We start from the raw sequence: 26,827 nt of genomic DNA on the forward strand, positions 1-26,827 counted from the left end.
GCTCAAATAAATTTGTTAGTCTCTAAGACACCACAAGTACTCCTCGTTCTTTTTACTCATACAGACTAACACGGCTACCACTCTGAAATTTTACTGAAAATTTTATTTCTGGTGGGACAGGGAGAGAGAACACACATCCGGACTTCTAAACCTCAGGATATGTTTTGCAAGTTTGGGAACTAGAAAATCATCCATTCATTTGTAAGCTGAGGAAGTTTGATTTAGAAGTCAGACACACAAACTCGAACCCCCTCAGTGTTATTATACAGAGTTGATACTCACTTCAAACAAAAACTAAGCTTATCAGAGGAAATATGTTTAACGGGGGCTATTCTATGTAGTATTACCTCAAAATCATAAAATACCGTATCTGGCAATGCTAGACCAACAGAAGAATGTACCTACCCTACCCTCAAAAAAAGACAACCAACATTACAAGAAGCTAAAGTAGTAAACTGATGTCATGCCATAATTATGGGTATTAAAATGGTGAAACTTTTTTTCTAAAACACATGATTACCCCTCTCTATCCAAAGAATCCTACTGAAGCAAAGTAAAATTTTCTGGCATAAACGTCATGGGCACCAACTTAATACTATGCACTGCTACAGAGTTGGAGAAAAAGCTAGATTGTCCTAATTTTAGTTTAGCATCCAGTGTGTGATGGGAACATTTCACTGTATTACATGTGGCTTGCATAGTCCCATAATGAGCTTAGAAATATTTAAAGTTTCATTATTCCAGGACAAATATTCCTCTTTTGAGATCCATACCCAGAATGTCACATTTACAGATCACAGAAACTCTTCTCATAACATCTATTTCTCTAATAGATGACTGCATGAAACACAAATCAAATGAGGCAGGCTTGTGCTTCTCTCTTCTGAGCCCCAGCAGCCACAGGTAAACTACTGACTGTCCCTCCAGCACTTCCATAGAACTGTTAGCTCCAACCTACCTCTCTCTCAAACATGGATAATCTCTTACTACGTACTCCACATACAGCGCAGGACTTTGCCCTCACTTTCAGATGCCCCTAGCATCACTGAAAACTCTAGAGCAGGACAGATTGTCAATGACTCACTTGACCACATAGTAGATCTCCAGGCAGATGATTTTCATGATTAAGGCACAAGTGTCCAAGACGCTGAGCTACAAAGAGGGAATAAAAGCAGAGCATGAGCAGGTTATCTGTTGCTCCAGGTCAGATCTGAGAGCACTGTGTCCCAAGCTCTGTCCTATAAAGAGAGTTGAGGACCATAGTCTAAGAAGTCCAGAACACCCACACTGTCAATCAAGCCCCCTTGTGCTATTCAAATGGCCCCAGTTTTCCTGTTACCCTTGGATTCCTGAGCATTATGCCAACAGGGCCTAGGGAGTAGCACAAAGGCAACCCTCTGGGCCTCCCTGGGGCTGACAGGGATGGAAGCAAGACTTTGTGCCTGCTCATCAACTAGTGGCAGAGTGAATGGTACTGCACTTTCCTGTGAAAACTGTCCCACCCATGAGAGCCACAGCCATCGTCTCTAGATAGGGGGGAGTAAGGATCAAATGGACTTATGTAAGAGCAGCTGCCTCTGCTCGTCTACTCTGCCAACAAGGGAAGAGCACCATATTCAAATCTGTATTGAAGCTGGATGGAGGGGAATTAAGATTTTCACAGCGAAGACAGAGGTTTTCAAAGCAGAAGAATGGCAAAATCCTCAGGACCCCAAGTCAGTGTGAGGTAGGCTCCGTGAGGAGGAGAGATTGTTCAGATGTCTGGGAACAGGAGCAAAATATCCTGTACACGTATGTACACACACACACACACAATATTGCACATCTAGTGTACTAGTTCTTTACAAACATTAAGGAGATAAACCTCATCATCCCTGTTAGGTAGATGTTATCTCTGTTTTTACAGATGGTGAAATAGAGACAGTGAGAGTTCAGGAGACTAATCCAAAGTTACGCAGATAATCCGTGCAAGTGTTGGAAATAAAACGCACTCTCAGAACTCCTCCTTGTGCTTTATCCAACCATATTTCCTCTTCGATGGCAACAAGCAAAAGGAAGGAAGTTGCACGCACCACTCACTTCTCAGAAAAACACAGCTATTTTCAGTCCTTATTAACAACTCACCTCTGATGTTTCTGAGGGGGGAGAAAGGGTCCCAAAGAGGGGGTTGGTTAAGTTTTCCCAAAACTTTGGCCTAAAAACACACAAAAATACTGTAAGTTACCATACTTCTCCTATTGCCCTCAACCTTTCCAGGCTACTGCACCCCTTTTAGGGCTCTGATGTGTCTTGCATACCCCCAAGTTACATCTCACTTAGAAATTACTTGCTTACAAAATCAGAGATAAAAATACAAAAAAGTGTCACAACAAGCAATTTTTCAGTAATAGTGTATTTCCTCATTTTTACCATATAATTATAAAATAAATCAATTGGAATATAAATATTATACTTCCATTTCAGTGTATAGTATATAGAGCAAAATAAACAAATCATTGTCTGTAGGAAATTTTAGTTTGCAGTGACTGTGCTAGTACTTTTTACGTAGCCTGTTGTAAAACTAGGCAAATATCTAGATGAGTTGATGTATCCCCTGGAAAACCTCTGCATACCCCCCAGGGGTACACGTACCCCTGCTTGAGAGCCATGGACCTACAAAGTACACCTGACAGGAACAGCCTGATCCTGCCAGCCTTTCATGGCAAACTCCGTGGTCTGAGATATTTCACACACCATACACGTAGTAACACTACTCAACTGGCACTGCAGAGCACACTGAAAGAGGAGGGTTACTTCAACAGAATTGTGCATATGTGCTTCACAATAGAAAGTTTAATTTTTCCCTAACATAAACGTCCCTAATTACTGAAATTCTCCCCAATGTTTTGCATGCAAATCAGGTTACCTGGAGACTGGAGGAAGAGGTCTAACCAGCTATTAGCTGAGAAGCCTCTGAGTCTGACCACTAAGTATCTAAGTTACAATTATAAGGCATCCTCCAACCGGTTAGAACTGGTGGGATATGTTTATTTCTATTCACTGAAATAGAGTTTAAAAGAGCCCATTCTGAATCAGCCTGTGAACGGTACTAGGCCCAATGCTATTCAACATTTTCATCAATGATGTGGAAATACATATGAAATCACTGCTGATAACATTTGCCAATGACACTAAGTTTGGCAGTATGGTAAATGTTGAGGACAAGGCAGTCATACAGAGTGATCTGGAGAGCCTGGTAAACTGAGCCCATTCAAACAAAATATATTTTGAAAACAGCCAAAGTTATACATCTAGAAACAAGGAATACAGGCCACATCTAAAGACAGCATAGAAAAGAAAATGACTCACTTGGTCCTCAGGACCAGCATGGCACTATCCCGACGGTCCTGCCACAGGGCATGAAGGAAAGCAATGGCAGCCCGGTGCAAGAGGGGTGGGCACCAGTATCTTTCCTGCTGTTTGGAGTCTATCAGTTCCAAGACCACTTGGAGGCAACTCCATTCCCCTAAGCTGAATTCCTAAAGCAAGAGGGAGAAAATGAGAGACATCTACATCCAACCACTTCCTGTTTCAGTATGCTATTTAATTCCACCTACAAAATACACAGGGAAGTAAAGCTTGAGCACATGGTATAGGTGTGTATTTCATATACACATACATTTAATATAGAACACCTATGGGGAATATCTAAAAAGACAGTGAAGAGTGGAATAAATTATTTTTATAAGTCAGATTATTTCAAGGGGCAGGAAAAAAGTTTTACTTCCCTGCGTATTTTGTAGGCGCAATTCAATAGCATACTGGAACAAGACGTGCTTGCATAGTGGTTGGAGAACACAGGAAGATTTCTCTTTGGTCAAAGGGAACCTTTTTGCCAATTGATCAGAAGGTCATAAGGTTCTCATCCCAGAATCAGGCTACACAACATTAAAACCAATGTTCAGTATCTTGTCAGGCGCCTCGGGGTGTATGACAAAGACACTCATACTGAGGACAAAGTAAAGCCTTAGAGATCTTTACTAAAATAAGGAACAAAGCCAGGAAAGCTCCAAGCCATACGCAAAGATAGGAATATCCTGTTACTCTAGTAAATCCTTATGTAGAAACTTGCTGTTTTACCTTTGACCCATCACTCCCATCTTTCACTTCCAAGTTCAGGAAGAGCTCAATGAGCCCAGGCTGTGTCTCTACAGCAACAGTGAGGAACTCCAGGATCATGACTTTAATGCGCATGTCCTCAATCTTACTCTGCAGGCGAGTCAAAAAGGCATCACGAATGGCAGCAGCATCACTCCCAAGGCAGGCGTAAACAGACATTGGAGCTACCTGCAAAAGGGAAGAAACATGCTAAAAAAATGGAGATAATTGCTATGATGCTTCCTCTCAATATATAAATGGGGCTTGTGATATTTGTTTTAAACTGAAAATACCAGAAAACTCTCACCCTTGAGCACAGGGACATGGGAGAGGGAAAAATCAAGAAATAATTTTGATTTTAATGGAACATGTAGAAAATTGCCAAATTGTTCTGAGTTTTGGTTGCCTCTTTAGGAATTATGCTCCATTCCTCATCTATTTCACAAGGAAAGGGGCAAAACTGAAGATGACAGACAGCCAGCTAGATAGATTTGGGTTGAGATGTTAAAATAAATCCCCCCGAAATTGCAACATTTAAATGCCTAAATAAAACCTAGAGGAGCTTTCAGATTTTAACAATCAAAAAGTGTTAGTCTAATAGGTAAAGAATAAGTCTTAATACAGGGTCCCTGGATAAATCTTAATATAAGTTCCTTTTTGACAGGGTTGGAAATCTCACAGCAAGAACACTCACAGGTTGTATCTTGGAGGGTCACTGGAGACAGTTTAAGTGGTGGAATCAACAAAAAGGGAAAGCATGGGAAAGCACTTGTGAGAAACTAGTTTTACCGTAGCAAGTCGTTTGAGCAGCTGGATGGCAAGGCGTGGGAGTGCTGGGTCATGTTTGTGGTAGATATATTTAGCTAAGACAGCAATCAGATTGTTCCCATGAGCACCTGGTGAGAACACAATTAAATCACAGGTGAGAAGCTGGAATAATCTCCTATGAGCGCTCTTCAAGACAGACTGTTCAGCAACTATTTAGTAGGCAGTCATGCTACTCTATACTAGAGTGGAAAGGGAGTGAGAGGGAATGAATTCAGCTTTCCATGAGGACAACAGATGGGTCTGGCCGTAGGTACTACTGGCAGCTGCTTTACCATACCATTCAGCACTGTCTCATGTTAGAAAGCAGTAAACAACACAAGAGAAAATAACCGTAGATGGCTATCTGAAAGCAGTCCTGATGAGCCAACAATGAGAATATAGTTCAAAGCTTCCACACTGCTTCCAGAGCTGCAAAGAACCAGAAGCATCAGTGCCACCAAGAGCCTAGTATGTGAAGAGCAAGACAAAAACAATTCTGCTACCCTCCCAAAAGTAGGCCCAGTGTCACATACCCAGCGTCCCTGCAAAAGAGGGTTCCGTAACTGTTATAATGCAAGGGGAAAACTTGTCAACTTAGTAAATTCCCTATAATGTGGGCTAAATGTCCATTGGCAAATCCCTTGGAGAAGGAGAATGCCCTCTGGTGCCCTCCCATCACTACTATGCTGGATGAGAACTGCACTGTTCAGAGATGTCAGACCTCAATCCAGTGTTAGCAAGTTACACATTATCTGTGTGTGAGGGACAGACACTACTGCCTGGGCTGGCCAACAAAGAGGTACATACCATGCTGAGTAAGTGCCTGTTCTAGTGGGGATACCACGCTAGAAGGGGATTTCAACCGGATGACGTTATTGGTGACAGAGAATGCCAGTTTTACTGTCTGGATCAGCAGCTGGCCCTGGCCCAGTGACTCATCGCTGTGTTGCCAAACAGAAACCAAAAGGAATGCATTAAAATCAACTCAAATGATGCTCATTAGCTGTACAGTATTCAAATAGCAAATTCAGTATTCCGTGGTCCTATCAAGCAAGAGCAAAGGTTGTAAGAAAACTCTATTCACTCTCACTTTATCATGCAAGTATAGCAATATAATGCAAAATACTACTGCATAACTAATCTTGAGTTTATAACAGTAGCACAAGGTCCTGAGAGGGTTTCTATTCTAAACCCTTGTCTTTGGGGTGCATAACTGTTCTGTCATTTTCCTTCTTCCCTAGGTTGAAGTTAAATTGGCTCATAAGTTCAAGGAGTGCAAAAAGCAGTTTTCAGACAGATCCAATAACTCAAAAAAACATAATTTTTTTTAAAACTCTTGTATCGTCCATTATTGCTAAGGAATAGAAGAAGGGAGATTAAAACCAACAAAAATTAAGCTAAAAACTTAATTACCAGACAAAAAAAAGTTGTTGAAATACAGTTAAGTTTTAGACATAATTCATTTAAATATTAGAAAGCAAAGACATCTGAAGTTAAGATTCCTCCACCTATGGTAACTCTTTCCCCATATCTTGCTCATCCTCCCATGAGAGTTTCACCTGCTTCTGCATGGAACATAAACTCATCCTTTAGAGTACATATATTGTTTAATGAGCACCATATGGGAAATACTTTCTTTTGGCAATGTACCATGGGTCATAGATCTCTCTGCAGAAGGTGTAACTGTTTAGAGGCATCTCTCTTTTCAGTGTGTTGGGTGGTCTACAATCTGATGTAGATCAGAAGGTGGTGTGTACGTGGAAAAAGACATAAGATACTGTAATCTATTCTTTAATGGGGAGAGGTCTCACTCCCATGTGTTAGCTATTTAGGGTTTCATAGGCTAGTACACAGTTTTAGTGGGAGTGAGTGATCTGTACTGGAGGAAAGAGTTCAAGCTAGCTACAGAGTTCAAGCTAGTGCAGAGAATTTAACTGTGAATTTTCTTACTTTTGAATGCATAATTATTTTCTCCTATGATGGCTTTTTAAAAGCAGAAACCTCCACTGGCTGTTAGCACATCTTATCCTGGTTAGTGCAGAATGAGAAGTCTCTTGCAAATGTTGCACTCATGAAGCTTCTAAACTCTGCTGTCTATATCAGTGGATGTTAGAGGATCCACATGGCCTTCAGTTTCACAGTGGATGTTCAAATAGGCAAGGGGCTGTTTTTACCATTAGTCTCACTTATAAGGAGTCCAAGCCAGTCAGACAAAGAAAAAACTGGTTCTGAATTGTATTAACCTTTTTAACCCTTATTAAAGGTTAGGGACAATTTTTTAGAGATTAATGCCACAACCTCCCAACAGATCTCACCTCCCCTTAACAAGTCCAGGTTCCCCCTCCCTTTTGTTCTGGAACAAAGCAGAGGTGGAAGGGGTGAGCTTTAAGGCCTCCTAACCCTTTCTCAATCACAACATATCTTTAGGGGCAGGCAGGCAGGCGTGTTAAGATGGGAATGGTCATGGCAAGGAAATAGGAAGATGAGGCGAGGCAAATTGCTATACCTGGGGCAGAGGGTCACTCAGTGTCTCAGAGTGAAACTGGAAGTAGGGTCACACAGTTTTGGCTGGTGGCTAGATGGGGCCTCAGTATGAAGACCAATATTTCCCCTTAACTGGACAGCTGCTTTAGGAGTTGCTTAGTTTGGGACAAAGAGGGGACAAAAGTCCCCTGCTGTAAGCAGGACCCAACTCCTCAGCTGTCTGTGGTGATTACTTGAGATCTCCCTCAGGCAACAGGCAGAGCTTATAACCTCTTCAAATTCCTAACTAGTTCCTCTTATGAAACTCTGCAGATACATACCATGTTACCTACAACTGCCACAAAGCTGGTCAAGAAATGCTCTTATACTTAAAGCCTTAAAATCTGACCCTTCATAATTACAAGCTTTTCCACTTCAGCTTGTTAGTAACAGTCCTGTGTGTCAATTCTAACTGAGAATTAGCATGTAAAACAAATGTGAAGTTTTCAGACCAAGCCATTTTTCAGTTATGAAAAGACAAAAAAAAGCTGTAACAATTTAGAGTCCCCTTCTTTATTTCTTCAGACTCCCATAACTAAGAAACTAACCTCAAAACTTCGCAAAAAGATTCTACTGTGCACAGAGACTATAGAGAAGAAATTTCAGGCAGAAAGGAAAATTTACAGAAAGTTACATAGAGAAGAGCCAAGTTCAAGATCAGACTTAAAATGTCAGCTGAACGATAGAGTTATTACTGTGTTTAGATAATTCCATGAAAACAAGGAGGCAATTCAGAATTGAAACGGATGCTTTATCCTTATCCCATCCCGCCATGCCAATGTCATGTATGTTTCCAAATTATGAGTGATCTTATGTATTACAAAGGCTATAACACAGAGGGACAAGAGGATGAGATAAAGCTCATCTTCACCATAAGTCAGACACAGCATGTTATCTGAACATAAAGCGTTTTTTGGAAGGGTGGGGTGGTTCTGGCCTGCATAATATTACACTTACTTCCACAAATCTGCAATGCGTGCAATTCCCTTGAAATTCTCCAGTGAGTGAGTATAACTGTTGGACCAAACAAGTAAAATAAATCTAAATTTTCTAAGATCATGCTACTTTATTTTTATAGAAGCAAGACACAGGAAGCATGGAAAGGGGAAACATAGAGGCAAGGCCCGGACAATTCAAGGACTAATGTATAAAAGCAAGAGTATCAAAAAGATTAAAATGTCCTTAGCATAAATGGGTAAAAAAGGCCCTGGAGCACACATAGTATCATAACTGCTGATGCATGCTACCTTTGATACAGATGTAAGGTAACTGTCCAAATAGCTGTGCGTAAGCTCAAAATCTTGTTTCTCTAACCAACAGAGGTTGGTTCAATAAAAGGTTACTTCACCCACCTTGTCCCCCTAATATCCTGGGACCAACATAGCTACAACAACGCTGCATATAAATAAGTGATGGTCATTTTAAGGAGAAGAAAGGGAGAACACTATTGTTAAGGAACTATTTTTGACTAAACCAAACTTGGCTAGGGAACAACAGCCAAGCTGTATAAACAGGGTGATAAGACAGCATCCAACAGCTACTGTAAAATAACCAAATATAGATAGCAGTGTCATGTGTCTCTATGACCCATCAAAGAGTTGAGAACCCCTGACCTCTGTATACCACTGGTGGTCTGGGAAGCAGTTGCTAGTGATCCATGGAGAGACAGCAAACCACACAGTACTGGCTCTCTTCCTTGCTTCCTGAATGTGCAGGGGAGAGGAGGACTACTTGGTAAAGCAGTATGTGCAGAGGTGCAGGTGGAGGGAGGGCAGAACAGATAGGAGGGTAGATGAAATGAAGAGCCAAAGTAAGTAGCTTGATTAACTTTCTTCACAAAGGGCAACCCACATTAAAGGCAGCTAAAATGCTTAGATACTTTCCTAATGTTACTTTTCCACAGAAGCCACTGCTACATTCATGAGAGATTTTATGCTATCATGAATGGGAGAGGATGGGGTCCACATGGTCACAACTGGAAGAGCGGGTGTCCTCCATGCGCATGCACACACACATACTTAAGGCCCAGACTAAGAAGCCTGAAAGCTTCTACTACAGATTATTTGTACTGCAGCCATGTGGCATCAGTCTGTGAAAAATCTCTAATTCAATATTTCTATTTGTATTCTAGGTTCCCTCTTTCCCCAACAGATTTATTAAAGTATCTGAAGAGTTAACGCTCCTGAGCCAGAAAGGCTGGTTAGGTCCACTGAGCACACTATTAATGGCCAAAGAGAGTTTTTCAAAGCACAGAAGGACCTTTAGTTACACACTAATAAATAAAGGGATTTAACCATTGTTGAAGTGTCCAAAAGTAACTGTCCTGATAACTGGCTGGAGAGGAGGTTTAAGCTGTGAAGCAGCCCCCAGCACTGCCTTCTGGAATCCACCTTTAAGAAACTGATCAATCAAGAAACCACAAGAACTTTCTAACACTGCAACTCAAGCTTTGTAATGGTTTACTCATGCTAGAGGATTGTACTGGACTCAAGGCATGATTTGGAGGCATGAAAATTGGAACTTTTGCTATAATTTTCCTGCCTTTTACTTCATTTGGTACTTTTATATGCTGAATCTAGTGAGCTCTTTATAATAGCATTACTACAAGCAAATGCGAAGCAATCAAGCATACTCACATCTCATTTCCATAGTGCAATACTCAGTTAGGCTAAGCAAAATCAGAAATGAAAAGCAACTGAAGGAATTAGGGAATGTATATGAAGAGAATAAGCACAGAGACAGAAAGCTGTGAATAAGCAGCAGGTTCCTGGTAATTTTTTCAGAATTTTGATCAGAGACAGTTGCCCTGACTGGCAACTACATTGACTCCCATCAACATGTAACCCAGTTAAACCACATTTCAAGTATGATTTGTTGCTGCTTTTTCCATGCTGCAAGAGTGGAACACATGACTCACCTACAGGACTGTGAGGCCATTACCATATCAATGGTATCCACACCAATGCCCATGATGTTAATGACAGCCTGTCCTGCTTCTGTGTTGGCCAGGCTGAAGATGCACAAGGACTGCAGGCTTGGAGCACTGCTGCAAGACAAGGACACAGACATTGGAAAGCAATCAAAGGAAAGGTCCTCTGCCTGATCTGATACACTCAACATGTATCAGCGCCAGCATCAACCCAGACACTACAGGGATGAGCACATTAGAAATATGCAAGATAGAAAGATCCTACTGATTCCACCATGAAAGTTAACACAAAGTAACTTCTTTCAATTTCTATACCACCCACTCACTTCATCTCCCCCATTCCCCAATATGTCAGGTGCAAACCCCCAGAGTGGGCACATCAACCACAGAGAAGTGGATGGCAGTCTGGAATGTGCACATCTGCAGCAGTATAAAATTACGCCTGTCCACTAGCTTCCTTCCCCTCATCAACAGCTTTGCATAACCATCTGGGTTTACCCTCTCTCCCACCCCTTTCTCCATTTCCCTGGGCTAACGTAAGCAAGGTGGACCAAGGCTACAAAGCAGCACACTATACTGTTGCCAAGTTAGTATTTCACATTCCAAGTTGCGAACAAAAGGACAGTGACTGAGGTCTTCTGCACTGTAAATGGGGCTGTTGCATATAGAGTGATGTATGAAATTCACTTCCCCTTTACCTGCTGTGAGGATCCATTTCAGGGCAGAGATTCAGAATAGCATGGATGAGCTGCAGGATTAGGCACCCTGAAAAGCAGGAAGAATGAATTCAGTCTTCAGAGAGAGAAGTTGTTGAGTTCAGAAGCAATAGGTACCGTTACATTATAAAGTATAAATCCAAGTGCTCACTGAGCCATTTATAATGAAAGGGGAAAAAAACAACAGAGAAAGACACATTCTCTCTAGACAGAGTTCAACTTCGCTCCCCTTGAAGAGCTATCCTTACCAATTCGTTCTCTCACTCCATGGGAGTTATAGCGCCATTTGTGGTAGTTGGGTAACATTTCCTTCAGCACAAACACAATGCAGGGCATCAGCCCTTGGCTCTGGGTGCTGCCAAGTTGTCCCTAGAAAAAGAAGCAACATTACAGTTTTGATCCTAGTTCAAAGATGTGACATCTTTGGTTGGAAGACATTTAATCCTCACACTCCAAAGACAGAAATAGGGGCCGGAACAGTTCTGCCAACAGTGCTGCATAATGCAGCATGGGGACAGAGGTTTATGAGCAATTTCTATTCTCTTGCACTCAAAGCAAGTGAAGATCAGATGTGTTATGGAGGTAAATACACTTGGATCTCTAGAAAAAGAAAAGCAGCAGACAAAGAGCTTTCCTTTCCTGCTTACCCAGAGCAATGTTAATGGGACTTTGAAGAGACTGAGCACTCCCGCCACCCTGATCAGGGAGCGAGTCCAATTTGCAACTTGAAGATGATTGTTGGAAAGACCGAATCATGGGAAAAGCAGGAGCCCCAGCACAAAACGTGGGTATGTTAAAGGATACCAGAGGTGGCCCCACCCAAGGGAACCCCATACATTCAGTACACACCTTTATCTCATCTTCATCCTCACCAGCTAGTAGTAACCTATTGCTGCCTGAAAATGTACAAGCACTGCAGAAACACTTACACGGACAAGAGTTGTGACCAAGTGTAGGAAGGAGATGGTGACACCATACTCGCCCTGAGGCTGTTCCACGCTCATCAACAGGTTTCCATAGCCCCCAGCATTCATTCCCTCAGCACTGTGGAAGGAGCAAGAGAATGCATTGTATGCACAATAGGAACCAAACAGATGGAGAAGTGTGCGCACATGTGCAGTGAGGAGGAGGATCACATTAACTAATACACATGGGGGAATGATCCTGAGTAGAGAAAAGGTGACTCACCAAGCTCAGGACAAATCACCCTTGCACTTAAGAAGTATTTTACTTCTCCTTAAGGGCAGTATCTTGTATTTTATAAGTCTGATTAATCTTGCTTCTGCTGCAAAGCTAAGCATGTTTATGATCAGAGGGTAAGTCTAAATGTTGTATTTTCTCCTTATAGAAAATATAAGGAGCTCAAACACTTTACAGTCACATGTGATTTAGTGGAACTGAATTCAGAATAAGGATTTTGCCAGTCTATTATGTAAGAATGGAACATTAAGTGCCTGGATTTTAGAAAGTCTAGAATCCACACTAGTGAAACACTTACACCTCATATGGCATATTATCAAGGGAAGCAAAGGCACAAGAGAAAACTGAATTACCTAATCATGTGATTCATACTGGAAACTGGATTGGCAACAAATGGCAAGAACCCTGTGTGGTGAAGATCAGTCCAGACCTAGAAGAGGAGAGAACAGTATAAATATACCCCCTTATATATATATATATATATACACGCACACACTATTCCATTTCAGGAAAATCAGAAGGTAACCTCTTACCTTAGCTGGCATGCGGGCAGCCAATACAGTCAAACAATTGACACAAGAAGCAATAACATCCACTGGGGGAGAGATCACACTTGTTAACCTAGGAAAAACCCAGAGTATTATATATAAAATCTTCAGAACGTACGCCAGGTCTATACAGTTTTTATACTGGTATAGAGAGGTTGTGATTTCTCTGCTGAAATAGTTAACTCTGTACAACCCATAGTGTGGACACAGTTATATAGGTGCCTTGCACTGGTAAAGCGTATTCCCCTTCCTTCAGGAATAGCTATACCAGGTGTATTTATACAGATATAATTGCATTCACATTAGGGAGAGCTGTACTATTATATCATTATACACCTCTACCCCGATAGAACACGACCCGACAGAACAAGAATTCGGATATAACACGGTAAAGCAGCAGGGAGCCCGGGGCCCTTTAAGTCACTGCCTGAGCCCCGCAGTCAGAGCTCCGGTGCTGATTTAAAGGGACCGGGGCTCCCCACAGTGGCTGGAGCGCCAGGCCCTTTAAATCACCACCAGGGAAGCCAGTCCAGTCTGTCACGGCGTGCCAGCATGCCATATCAGACCAAACCCGATATAACAGTCTCACCTATGAGGCGGTGAGATTTTTTTGCCTCCCGAGGACTGCATTATATCGGGGTAGAGGTGTAGTTACAGCAATACAACGGTTGTGTGTAGGCAAGGAAGTCTAGTGGTCTACGCACAGGACATGAAGGCAGGAACTCCAGAATTCTAATCCCAGCTCTGCAACAGACTTCCTAAATAGCCTTTGGTAAAATTTGTGGTTGACCATTTTTCCCATTTCTAGCAACTTCAGGGGTGCCTTAACTGTTGCTGCTAGTCAGCTACTTACCTCTGTAACAGCATGTAGATCCGTGATGTGATTGGCAGAAGACAATCTGCTATTGACACATCAGTACTGATGACCTTGTGAACCAGGTCAATGACTGGCTTGACCCTCTGGCAGTGCTGAATCACATCTGGATAAAGAAAACTAGTATTACAGTCTGGAGAGATGCATAAGCAGCATTACTCTCTCTCTCCACTCCTTGGATGATCTACTACAATCTCTCAAGAGAGGTCCTAACCTTCAGTAAGTTACTTCTCAGATTACTCCACATCTCTAATGAAGGGAACATCTACTTTCTAGGGTGCAATACAGAAATTGATTAAACTGGGACCATGTCCCTCAAATGACCAAACACAGAAATGTGAGGGTGGGCGGGATATTTTAAAAGGCTCCTGCTCATTATTTTCCCTCATCTTAAATTTTGCCCAGCTCTCTATAAGTGCTTACCACCTCCTGATCTCTTTTATGGAGACAGCATCATACAAAAAATGAAACCTTTCCACCTCCTGCTGTATTTGACTCTCTCCTTTCTTCCTCCTCATGCCTCTTCTCTAGTATTTGTTCTTTCCCCTTGTCACAATCCCCAATGTGGTGCTAGACTCAGCCACAATGCCGTTCTGTAACAGTGGCAGGCTGTTCCAAAGGAAGTGGAGAATGTGCCTAGGACCTGTCCCAATCCCACTGAAATTACTCTTGATTTTTTTCCTCTTATGTTAATGTTACTAATACATCACACTTCTCTCTCCCCGACAACATCCACCCCAATTCCCCTCTTGCCTCACCTGCTGTCGATACAACATGGAGCAGCATCTCAATTTCACAGGTGAACAATGTCCAGCTGCTGTAGGAATATTCCCATCGTACTAAGTATGCCCGGTCATCCAGCATCACCTGGCCCACTGTTCCCTGAGGTATTCGTAGGTTTGTCTGGCCCAGTCCTAAGGGAGGGGGAGGAAAAGGTGAAACAAAAACAAAGTCAGAAGCTTCAGAATGTGATCAGAATCCAGTCTTCACAATTAAAGCCTGTAAGCAATTTGGTTCATAAAAAACTAGATCTGACAGTGTTCCAAGGGTCAAGGACCCCACCAGAATTCCTTACCCAGGGGATAGAGAAGTTTTGGCACCTGTCTTCTCCAAAGGGTGCCATCTTCATGCGAGATCACATCAGGAGGCTTATGTTTGTACAACTCAATGTAGAAGGACATTTTATCCAGGAAACTGTACACCTGCAAACGGAGAGAGCTACAGTATACAGACAGAGAACTAGAGCTTTCTAAGGAACTATTAAGGTAAGGTTACTTGAAACGCATAGTCTGCTTCCAACATGCCAACTCCTACTGAAGCAGAAATACCACCATCCTGTCCCCATGGAATTGCCCAAATAACGCCTCTCTAAACTAGTCAATCAAGAAGACAGGAACTAATTATGAGTAAAGCACTAAAAGTTAGCATTCTGACACAAGGCAATTGTCACAAGCTATGAGTAGTGCTTCAGCTCTGGGTTCTGGCAAAGTGGCTCCCATAAAGTTGCAATGAAATCTGTGCTTCCCCCATTTATCATTTGATGTCTAAATTACTTGGAACTCATCTACTGATTGCACATCATAAAACAGCAACTGAGTTATACTCAGAACTTTGTTTTTTGTGCTAGCCTCCCTGATCATCATATTAAGCATTAGAGCAGGAAGTAGTTCCAAAGCATAAAATATGTTTGAGGCCCAAGCAACATTACTCTACAGTCCCACACGGAAGACCAGGTTCAGTTCCTATTATCTTGATCCCTAGGATTGTCTGTGCTATGAAGGCAGTAAATTCAGTACTAGAGAGAGTGTGTGCCCTATATCAAAAGCAACTCTTCTGGCAGGCTCAGAAGGAAGTCCTGTCCAGACCACTTGGCCAAAAGGTTGATGGTTGTTACCCAAGGCATCAAGGATGGGATGTGTGTACAAAGCAAAGGGAGAGAGTCTGACACAATGTTCCTTTTCTGTCCAGATACAAACTGTCTTCCAGATTTCAGGCCAGGTTCCATACCTTTTTTGCAGTAGATTTATCCGATACAAGGGCTTTGAGCAGCTGCAGAAGAGGGGAGAGAAGATGTGGGAACATCCCACACACACTGTCCAGGATAATACCCAGACCTGCAGTTGGCTCCTGGCCGTGGAGACACAAAAGAAAAACTGTTACTAAACAAAAAATGATCAACATGATTCTTCTGCTGGGGGGTGGGACAATGCAGCAAGGCAACTTTAGTGAGGAACGTGCTTAGGGCTCCTCCTGCTGGAACATTCGTGTTGCATCTACAAATCCTAACATCCAAAGATTTTGAGAAAAAACAACACTCAACTATTTGTATCATTCATTGACCCTTAGTGGAAAGTTAAACTTCTCAAATTAACAAAGCAAATGTCATTCCCAATCAATCTGACCAGAGCCAGGTGGTGATGAGAGATGCCTGGGTTCTGCTATTTCCTGCTTTGTGTTGTTAAACGTTAAGCAAATGGCTCCATTCAAAAGACCACTAATTTCATCTCAATAGAACATACACCTACTATTAATCATGAACAAAAGCATCACTCCAGCCCTTAGTTTTGCTGTGATAGGCAACCAGTGTTAATGCCCCCGGGTGAGAGAGAGTGCCTGGTATAATGTAGGAAGGTAAAATGGAAATGGATGAGCAAATCTGTAATGAAGCATGATTAGACGTTTTATGCAAGGGAAGGTCTCTGACACCACTACATCTCAGCCATTTCTGTGAGAAGAGCAATATCAGCACAGTGTTATTCTAGCATTTAATTTTAATATAGCTGGAATTGCAATTGAAAGCAAAATGTTCATCCTCACAATCCCAGCCATGGTTTAAGTTACCATGTAAATTACTACTTGTTTCAGTATCAACAGTGCAGCCACAGACTGTACCTTAACAGGATGGGGGGAGGGGCTAAAGAAACCATATAAGAGACGCAAATGGAAACTAGCTCTGCAAGCCCTGCTAGAAACTACAACCAGGGGAATGTGACATTGCACCCCGTGATGCTTTGTGGAGGTATGCTTGTGAATGTAGATATGACATAACTGGAGTGTGTTTTGTGCTGCATATGCCGTGTAACATATCTCTGCAAAGGTTATGACCTACTGAATATATTCATCCTATTTATATACATGTATTATTTTTGTATTCTAAGTTATGAATATTGGCTGTGTACTTGTTTGATTTTAAGTCGCCTTAGTAAGGCATTTGGGCAGCTTCTTTAGAAAGGAATTTGCAAGTTAAGGCTCCAATCCACACAAGAAGTCTACCTGAGGACATTCAAGGTAGCATGTGAACAATGGCTGCTACCTGTAAGTTCTGAGTCATGCATGGACATGTGACTTGCCCATGTGAGTCCAAAACTCCATCTTGTAGCTGAGATTCTACACAGGGGGAGGGAAGGGTGTCCACCCACAAGAGAAAGTCTGTTTAAACCCCTGGGAAACCCCTCCATTTGGTCTTCAGCTGGCTCAAGAGATATCCTTTGGCAGTGGAGAGGCTACCTGAAAGAACCTGGAACAAAGGACAGTAACCACGGGGGTGTAAATGATTGCTGGACCCAGACTAGAAGGAGGCTAGTCTGTAAAAAAAAAGCTTACTGGAACATCTCTGAGGATGAGATTTCATCTGTAATCACTTTCTTACTGTACTAGGCATAGTCTTGCATGTTTTATTTTAGTTTGCTTGGTAATTCACTTTGTTGTCTTATCACCTGGAACCACTTAAATCCTACCTTTTGTATTAAATAAAATCACTTTTTACTAATTAATTAATCCAGAGTATGTATTAGTACCTAGGGGTGGCAAACAGCTGTGCATATCTCTCTATCAGTGGTATAGAGGGTGAACAATTTATGAGTTTATCCTGTATAAGCTTTAGACAGGGTAAAACGGATTTATTTGGGGTTTGGACTCCATTGGGAACTGGGCATCTGAGTGTTGGAGACAGGAACACTTCTTAAGCTGTTTTCAGCTAAACCTGCAGCTTTTGGGGTACATGGTTCAGACTTGGGTCTGGGTTTGTAGCAGGCTAACGGGTCTGGCTCAAACCAGGCAGGACATTGAACCCCCAACCTGGCAGGGAAAGTGGGCTCAGGGGGTTTCTGTGATCCAACTCGTCATAGGGAATATGAACACCTCATTTCTTCCTTAAAAGAGCATATTTCAACAAGGTATGACAGCAAGCAGGCAAAGCCAAAGAAGTCCCAAAGTACTCACCGTCCTCCAGAAGAGCTGTGGAATGCTGGAAGCTGCTAGAACTTCACAGGCTGCATCAATGATGTCCTTCAAAGGAAAGAGCGTTGGGGACAAATTAAAATTACTTTAGGATAGTTTCCTTCCAAATCAAGTCTTGTCACCTCCCTTGAAATCCAGGGTTCAATACAGTAACATTTGTGACGCTGGTAGACCAAGTGCTAGCTCATGCCAAACTCCCAGGCCAATTCACTTGTGTATTAGTGCAGATTAATGTGATTGTTAATTGTTTAAGAATGTATTTGGTGTTTACACTTCACGAAAACTTTGGGATGTTACATGTATTGTTTTCACTTATCTGTATCCCGTTATAATGTAATAGCAAACATTTACATTTACATTGTAATTACTCCTGTAATTAAATAACCCATCAAATGAGAAAGAAGCCTTGTGTAATGCAAATGAAGAACTGTAGCAGAAAAGTACTAATTTGTGTGCATTTGAAGGCAAGTGGTCATTGTGTGTGATGATCAGAGATCAAAGACTCTAAATGCACTTGTCTCTCTCCCACAGTTATGAAAGAGCCCACTGTCAGCTAATTTTCTGTGAGAAGAAGCTATAAGTACAGATTCGGGGAAAGAGCCAGGATCTCTGGACTGTCTGGACTATGACAGGGAATGGTACCTGATGCAAAGCAGAGATCCAAAGACAATCTGGGTACCCTGAAAAGACTTTTGCGAAACTAGCAGTTTATTACATCTCTACCACCATTTGGAATTACAGACTGTGGCTCACCTAAACGTATATTTTACCTGCTTTAACCTCTCAATAATGCATTTCCTTTTCTTAGCTAATAAACATATAGTTAGTTTACTACAGAATTAGCTACCAGCATTGTCTTTGGTGTGAGAACTAGAATGCAACTTGACCTAAGTGAGTGACTAGTCTCTTGGGACTGGGAGTAACTTGGATATTTGTGATTTTTTACATAAGTGACCATATATCACTAGGTCCAGTTTGTCTGGGTGGCAAAATAGATTGTCTGTGACTCTACTGTAAGACTGTTATAGTGATCCAAGAGTTCACATTTGGTACTGAGCTGGTGCAATTTAATTACAAAAAACATACCACCATTTTGGTGTCTCTTCCCTGCTTTGACATTCAGCCCTGAGGTAGTCACTCATGGTTGTGAGCCACTCCAAACAGTATGGCAATAGTCATTCCCTAATTTGGAACTGCACACCCTAAGCTAAATAAGAGAAAATACACAAGCCCATTTTAACCCGTATATACACCAACTCTCTCTAAAACCACACTCACTGCCAATGAACTGACTGGCATGGGATATGGTAAATCTGCTATGGAAGTAATAGAGTATACTGTCCTCCACACCCTAGGAGCTCAGTGCCATTATGATATATCTTATTCCCATTGCTTTCCGATCAATACTCCAGCATTTGCTTGGAAACCATTGGCCCATCAAAATGTAAGAAATACTACTCTGGATCTTTAATTAGTACCCAGCAGAGATGTTGACAGTTTTCAGAGTTGGAAGAACCATAAAGTTTGTGTTATGCATTTGGAGTAAAACACAGTTGGCCCCACTTGCAGAACTGTCTGCCTAAATCATTCAGTGGATACAATCCCAAACACAGAATTTGCACCCAGAGTACAGGTGGCCAATTTTGAATATTAGGTTATGGTAGGTTATAATAAATAAGATAACAGACACAATGAGCCTTTGACACTTACCTGCTGATTGCCTAACGTATGTAATTCCAGAGAGGTCAGAACAAAGGAAAGCAGCCCATAAATACACATGCAAGCTGTGCTGGCAGTACACTGTAATGCAAAAGACAGGTCAGTGAGTGACAGTGAAGACTAAAAACCCTATTCAAGAACCAGGGTATAGTTCATTACAGAACACATATAACAGCCCTTAGTTTCCTTAGCACATCACAGACATGTGTCTCTGAGCCACCGCCCCTTTCTGCAGGTATATAAGAGAGGGGATCACCAGCTTCCCAGCTCCCCACCTCAGGCTAGCCAATGTATCTATGGGAAGATAGTAGAAATGGGAGCAGCAGTTAGTGAAGTGCCACACAAAACCACTTAAATTCTTATGAGTCAATGTGTCTAAAAGCCACCCTCCTCCCTCCGCTCAGAATCCTCTTCAAAAAAAATCATATCAAGAAACACTCAATAGTCAGAAAAATGGGAGGGCTCTTCTTCCACCAATGTCTGGCTGACTGACAGCTACTGGAGCTTTGGAATAGTTTGTTCTTGTAAACGACACTGTCTAGTGAAACTGTTTGTGGGAAATGGTGGCAGAAACCAAAAGCTGCAATTGCTGGTGCATCCATGGAGTCAACTTAATAAACAAGTTAAGTATGATAGTAATAAATGTTCAAAAAGTCACAGGAGTTTAGAGCTAGAAGGGACCATAAGATCATCATCTTTGATCTTCCATCTCTCACAGTCCACTAAACACTACACAGCTACCTCCAAACTAATCCCAACAAACAGAATCAGAACAAAATATTACACAGCCCTCAGGAGACTAGGCAAAATTATTGTGTGCCACGGGCACAGAACAGGAGGGACCCTGTCGCATCAATGCACAAGGCTCTTGAAAGGCTGAGATATACATCTTTCTCATATAGATATAGATAAAGAGCAGATTTTCCAATCACTGGCCAGATCTGGACCTTCTCCAGCCAAATCTAGTCCCTAGCAGAATAACTTGGGGAAATAAATTTTGTATTTGCCTTCTAAACCGACAAACACTTCATTTAACTTCCACCCTACACAGAAAGGAGCTGAAACAACAAAACTGATGTCACTTACTGGCCAACACTTCACTATGCACTCTATTCAGGACTGGAATTAGACTTACAAAAACAATGGCCTAACCTACCTACCTTCCCCCACATCTTCATGCTACCAATACCAAGGAGCTCCCTCACCCTGAAGAGCCTACAAACATGACAATGAGAAACTTACATTTTTCCCCCCACTGCTGAGTGATCGTAGCAGCTTTGTCAGGTACTGGAATATATTCAGCTGGATAGCAGTACTTCCCATTCGCCTGATTGCATTGGTCGACTCCTCTGGGGTTACTGTGTGACGGAGCAAAGCCCAGGCCAAGAGCACAGGTGCATGATGAGATATGTCCCCTAAAGTCAGCAGCAGATGGTCCATTTCCTGCTCAGAAGACAGGATACAAGCAAAGAAATCAAGACAGGCTGGAAGAAGCCCTGACCCAGCAAGCATTCAGCTGACTGAGGTGTATCTCTAATAATCACCTAATTCATGCAGATAAATGTCTTGTATAAAAACAAGGATCTATAGAGTTGACCAAGTTCCACTTTCAGGAGGAAACTGCTTAGCATGTTTTTTCTGTCATGCGGATTCATACCCTTTGGGGATGGAGGTGAGAGGGTCTCAAAAATAAAGGACACACTATTCTAATGAAAATAATGGATAGCCCCTTGTTTAAATTGAAGTTTGTTGTTTTGATACAAGTGTCACAGTGAAATAACAACAAATGTGAAATTCCAGGTCAGGTGTGCAAAGATCAGTCAGAGCACGAGCAACACCAGTGTTTCCTCCATAACTTAATGACCTCACTGTGCTTTTCTAGCTCCCACCTATTTTCTGCCCTGAAAACCTTTGAAATATACTACACCACAGATGTTTAATTTCTCCCCATTTTGATGTCCATGTTAAGACCATTTCTCAGCTCCTCCCTACCCTTCCCTAAAACCACTTTCTTATGAGATAAATAGAAATGAATAATTCATTTCCTTCTTACTTGCCCCATATTGTAATGTAGATGTTAGTTCAGTCAATCTGCAAATCCAGAATCTCACAGACAAGTTCTGCCCACAGAGCTCCAGCAGCTCTACTTTGGGCAACCACAACCATCTCTAACTACAGAGGAACTACAAATGTCAAGAGACTTATTGAAGGTTTACCTGGTGCATACGCCCGTTACTGGCAAATTTATGTTCCTCCGTCCTATCATCCAACACACGTTCATGCAGGGAGTCAATTTCCATGCCCTCCACCAGGATAAGAGCACTGAAGTAGCTGAAGCAGGGGACAGGGGAAGGAAGCAAGAAAAAGAAACTCAATTTAAAGATTCAGTAGGAAAGAGGGAAGTAAAGGCTGGATAATGGAACAGTCCATCAGCTTTACATTTACCTACTAGTCCCCTGATGAAGGAAAAAATTATGTGGAATTAAGAGTAATAATCCAAAGAACATAAATTCTTGGATCTTGATGTGCCAAGAGATGACAGGTTAGGTCTTCAAAATAATCTACTGCTGGCTGAACAGTCACAAAATAGGAAAGCCATTTATTCTGATTTGAAGATGGCCTCTCTTCCTCGGCCTATTTCTACCATGTTACATTCCACATTTTCAACATCCAGATAGCCACTAGCTGTGTCTCAGTCCAATCTGAAGAAACCTTTTATAAACTAAACCAAAGGTCATAAGGATAAACATTGTTTACACAAATAGTGATTTTGGAGGGCACCATCATGAAATACACCTATATTCTGTATTGAACAAGAGATTTGTTCAATTGCACACTAATCCCATACATACACACAAGACTTACCCAATACGATCCACCAGGTGATCCATGCTTTCATCCACCAAATGCCTGTTGGTCTGTCTAGAGCCAAATCCCTGTTCTTTGAAAAGCCTGGTAAAGGTCAGCAGCTCATCAGGTGCCATCTCAAAGTATGCATAATAAAGGAAGATGACTTCCAGAAGCATGGATTGCTCGCGGAGGCACTGCACAAACCAGCGGGACACCTGGCGCTCTGTCTGTACAAGGAGGAGAGTCCTACCATTATATGTTGAAACTAGCATGTCAGCTGAAGCAACCTGAACTGGAGAGTGGCTGGGGCAAATCAGTCTGCTCCAATGGTGAGGGAACCTGCTCTTACGTCACATCGGAAACGCTGTTTAAAAGTCATCCCCTCAATGGCAGTTGGTGCATCCCACAACATATTGCATTAAGGGATTAAGGTAAAAACCAATGATATTGGGATTATGTGATCTTTACGCAGCCCACAGAGCTGAAGACAGGATAAACACCTACCCTATCCCAGGAGACACTACCTAAGTTGCCAGGATGCCAGATGATTTAGTTTCACAATTCTGCAGGGTTCATTTAAAAATTAAACAAAACACTACTAAGAGTACACAGAGTTGGCTGCTTAAAACAGATTATGCACCACTCCAAAATCCTGCTGGTCTAGTGACAGCTCAATAGGCTTTTTACAAAGGGGATCGGAGTTCAGATCTGAAGATCAGAGCCTATAGCTCCTGAAACGAGATGTGTTCAGAGTATTACCAAAGGGAAACAATTCCCTTAAATTCCTTAGAAGGTTGGAAATGTCCTTGTTAATTGCATTTAAGCATATTCACTTTGTACTCATTAACCAACAATGTAGCGAAGAAAGTAAAAACTCTGATAAAGGATAATTTTTGATAATTTTCAAAATACCATGAGATTTCCATGTGTTTCCCATGTAGGAGCTTCTGCTTTGTATAGATCTTCAAACTGTTTCCGGTAATTAGGAACCAGTTCCTTGTCCAGCTTCTCAACACACTGCGAGTATTGTGCCTTTCAAAAAATAACACAAACATACACATGTATAAGCTTTTTAGATGCATAGTCAGACAAACAATGTGTCCTTTAAGAGTAAGATCAGATTCAGGAAAAGGTTCAAGTATTCACCATGTAGGGGTGCCTCTCATCCTGAAAATAAGTGAGCAGGTTGAGGACACAGCGCAGAATGCACATTCTTTCTTCATAGTAATAGTCAGCAAGCTGTGAAAACACAATGTCATCAGCATCACTTGCTGCTGTGTCTAACTCTCTCTTCCCTCTCCTTATCTCATCGCTGATGCCTTCCACCAAACTGCAGTGACTATGCTCATAAACTTACATTGCCCACGCACTACCTACAATGGACGCTTCAACGTAATGGCATGACTCAGTGAGATAGTTTAAGTCATCTGACAAAAGCATCCAGTTCACTCTTATGCATGTGCGCACACCACCCCTTTCATATATTGGAACAGGTTCTTTCATTCCACTGCTAATTCAGAAAGAAAGGAACAAGGCAGAGCAAAAAGGAGAGATGAGATTTCCATCTCTTTCTCCTCTTGGACCCATAATTACATAGGTGTGATCTTCAGTCCCCTTTCCAAAGACATCTCTTAGGATGACAACTGAGCACAGAAATGCAAAGCCGTGGCTATCCTCGGAGTGCTTATTTCTGCCTGGCCCAATTTCCGTCAGCACAGCCTAAAAGTCCCTGTACAGAGTAACTGCTCATGCTGTTCTAGTCTATGGCCAGCTACTCTTCTGTAAAGCATTTTGAGATCTGCAGATGAAAATCACTACATAAAGAGCAAGGTATTACTACTACTTCACAAATGAATTGGAAAAATGCCCCCAGATTTGCTCTTTACATTGAAGGGACACTTCAACCATTCCCAGCTTTTCCTGACCAATAGCAAACAAAATTAGTTCCTTGCCAACATCTCTTTTTAAAATGAAAATAAGAATGAAAACTACTGACCTTCAGCATCAGAGCCTGACTCTGCCTTTCATCCTGCAGGACAGTCTGCAATCAAAACACAACAGAATAAGGAAGTGGCCTTAATGCACCTACACTAGTCACCAAAAAATTCATACTGAAAGCAATAAAAGACATCATTTCTTATGAGAGGCCAGATTTCAGCGTTACAGAGCACAGATTCTCACTTGCAAGCATGAGTTTACCTCTCACTCCTTTCATTCTTTCTCCTTTCATCCCTACCCCTCTCTCTCAGACACCTGTCAGTACATTCCTATGGCTAAGAGTTCAGATAAATCTCAGACTCACATCAGGCAGGACAGACTAGAAGATTGGACCTGGACTCCAGATAACTCATTTTCTGTAATGTACTTGAACATCAGAAATCCAGGGGGAAAAAGTACCAAAATAATTTCCAAATCTGGATTTCAGCATCATGCACAACCATGTCAATGAACCACTGGGGTTAAGGAGGAAAAGAGACAGTAGCATGATTCAGGCACATACTACAGACCTTAAGTGAGTCCCGGGTCCCTCTGTAATCCTCTTGAAGATAACACTGCAATAGCTGCACACTTTGCTCTTCATCCAGCCCCTGAAACAAGAGAGACACACAGACAGAGAGAGGAATAAGACAAGGCAGCTAAGTTTATCAAAAGGTGCAAAGTCACTCCATATATTCAGGCATCTCTTCCCTTTGGAATAAATTCTTCCAAAAAGTGTAAATAAACTAGTTTCCTCTGGGGCTCTTAAGGGTTATGGTCAGTAGAGTTTGTTTAAGGAAAGCAGAACATGTACATTTTAAAATAATGTAGATGTGACTAGTTCAGTTCCAGCAGGAGTATAATGGATCAATTAAATAAGGGTCCTATCATAAACGGATCACCCTGTTCTATTTCTGATTGGAAGGAACCCAATTCTGCGGGTAATTAGTCAAGATTTTCCAACATGACAAGGGATTTTGAGTGTCCAGTTTGAGATGCCTTAAAAAAGCACTATTTTCAGAGAGCAAGTGCTAAGCACTTCCTGAAAAAACAGACTTTCAGGTGATCTCAATTTAGGCACCAAAAATTAAGCAACCCAAAAGTCACTAGTCACTTTGGAAAATTTTAGCTTACTGCTTCAGTTCTTGCTTATAACTTAGTTTAGAATAATCAGGATTGAAAATAGCCTTAAATTCACTTCTACTGAACATTAAAACAGCTTATTAAACTTAACTGAGCTTCAGAATTTGATACTCTTATTGTTTTAGTTAAATACCTGTGAGAAATGACTTGACCTGACAAAATCTTACTGCAGAAAAAAGTATGTGTCCAACAGGGAATGGGAGAAGAAAAACTGTAGGCAAAAGCCTCAGCATAGAGAAAGTAACTCTTTATCCAGTTAGCAGGAGATAAATTAGAAAAGATTACACTTCAGTTATCTTCTTCGGAGATAAGATACACTATGTCAAGAACAGAAAGCACAAACCCAGATCTCTGGCTGTGCATTCCAAGTGTGAGGGCAAGAATTAAACTGCCTAGGACCTCTGCTCACCAAAAACTTGCTGATCCTCAGGCCCAGTTCCTTCAGTGGAGCAGCCACATCTTTATCAGCTTTTACTTTTTCGGCTGAACTTGCACTAAAGAAAGAAGACGACCCTTTTAGTCATGAAAATGCTGGCTTTTGTCAGTTTAACAATCAGACTTATCAGTGATTGTTCTGGCTTTTCTATATTTAATATACATACTGTAACCTCAATGCACGACTTGTTTGGCACAGTTCACTTCATGTGCAAAGAAAGGGACAGTTAGACCTTAGACTATCCCATGCTTTGCTGCATATTGGGCTACCCGCATTTGTCATCCTTGCCTGTCAACTGCCCTTCTCTCCAAATCTTCCCATTTCATGTTGAGGTGCTTGATGTCATTCAGAACTGTTCATTTCCATGTTATTCGCCGTCTTCCTCTTTTTCTTCTTGCATTTTCTGGCTTCCATTCAAGGGCGGTATTTGGTAAGCGTTCTTTTTCCATTCTCAGCACATGTCCCAGCCACTGATGTCTTCTTTTGTAGATTATTTGTGAGAGGGTGCCTTGCCCAGTAATTTTTTTCACTTCTTCATTCGTCTTCCTATCTCTATATGTTATTCCCAATATTCTTCTCAGACATTTGTGATGAAATGCATCCAGCTTTTGCATATCTTTCTTGGTAAGTTGCCATGTCTCACTGCTATATGTTGTGATGGCATTAACAACTGCTTTGTACACATTCAGTTTTGTCTTGAGGGAGATGTTTATGAGTTGCCAGATGTTT

At 41.7% G+C, this 26,827-nt stretch overlaps 1 protein-coding gene across 1 annotated transcript in view; it reads right to left on the bottom strand.

Moving 5' to 3' along the window:
• Positions 1–26,827, bottom strand: part of NUP188 (nucleoporin 188) — a 44,879-nt gene that overhangs the window by 15,742 nt on the left and 2,310 nt on the right. Inside the window, exons 2-28 of the mRNA XM_050927084.1 lie at positions 26,072–26,175; positions 25,050–25,130; positions 24,539–24,583; positions 23,689–23,781; positions 23,455–23,574; positions 22,558–22,769; positions 21,909–22,023; positions 20,935–21,135; positions 19,684–19,773; positions 17,956–18,021; positions 15,742–15,861; positions 14,810–14,936; positions 14,493–14,648; positions 13,714–13,840; positions 12,846–12,933; positions 12,666–12,742; positions 12,042–12,156; positions 11,361–11,481; positions 11,095–11,161; positions 10,385–10,513; positions 8,425–8,481; positions 5,752–5,885; positions 4,927–5,033; positions 4,120–4,326; positions 3,349–3,518; positions 2,125–2,194; positions 1,085–1,152 (exon numbers count right to left, since the gene is read on the bottom strand). Coding sequence (XP_050783041.1) covers positions 1,085–1,152; positions 2,125–2,194; positions 3,349–3,518; positions 4,120–4,326; positions 4,927–5,033; positions 5,752–5,885; positions 8,425–8,481; positions 10,385–10,513; positions 11,095–11,161; positions 11,361–11,481; positions 12,042–12,156; positions 12,666–12,742; positions 12,846–12,933; positions 13,714–13,840; positions 14,493–14,648; positions 14,810–14,936; positions 15,742–15,861; positions 17,956–18,021; positions 19,684–19,773; positions 20,935–21,135; positions 21,909–22,023; positions 22,558–22,769; positions 23,455–23,574; positions 23,689–23,781; positions 24,539–24,583; positions 25,050–25,130; positions 26,072–26,175 — 3,067 coding nt within the window. The remainder of the gene's footprint in view (positions 1–1,084; positions 1,153–2,124; positions 2,195–3,348; positions 3,519–4,119; positions 4,327–4,926; positions 5,034–5,751; positions 5,886–8,424; positions 8,482–10,384; positions 10,514–11,094; positions 11,162–11,360; positions 11,482–12,041; positions 12,157–12,665; positions 12,743–12,845; positions 12,934–13,713; positions 13,841–14,492; positions 14,649–14,809; positions 14,937–15,741; positions 15,862–17,955; positions 18,022–19,683; positions 19,774–20,934; positions 21,136–21,908; positions 22,024–22,557; positions 22,770–23,454; positions 23,575–23,688; positions 23,782–24,538; positions 24,584–25,049; positions 25,131–26,071; positions 26,176–26,827) is intronic.

The sequence above is a fragment of the Gopherus flavomarginatus genome, chromosome 17, assembly GCF_025201925.1.
Source record: "Gopherus flavomarginatus isolate rGopFla2 chromosome 17, rGopFla2.mat.asm, whole genome shotgun sequence".
NCBI lineage: Eukaryota > Metazoa > Chordata > Testudines > Testudinidae > Gopherus > Gopherus flavomarginatus.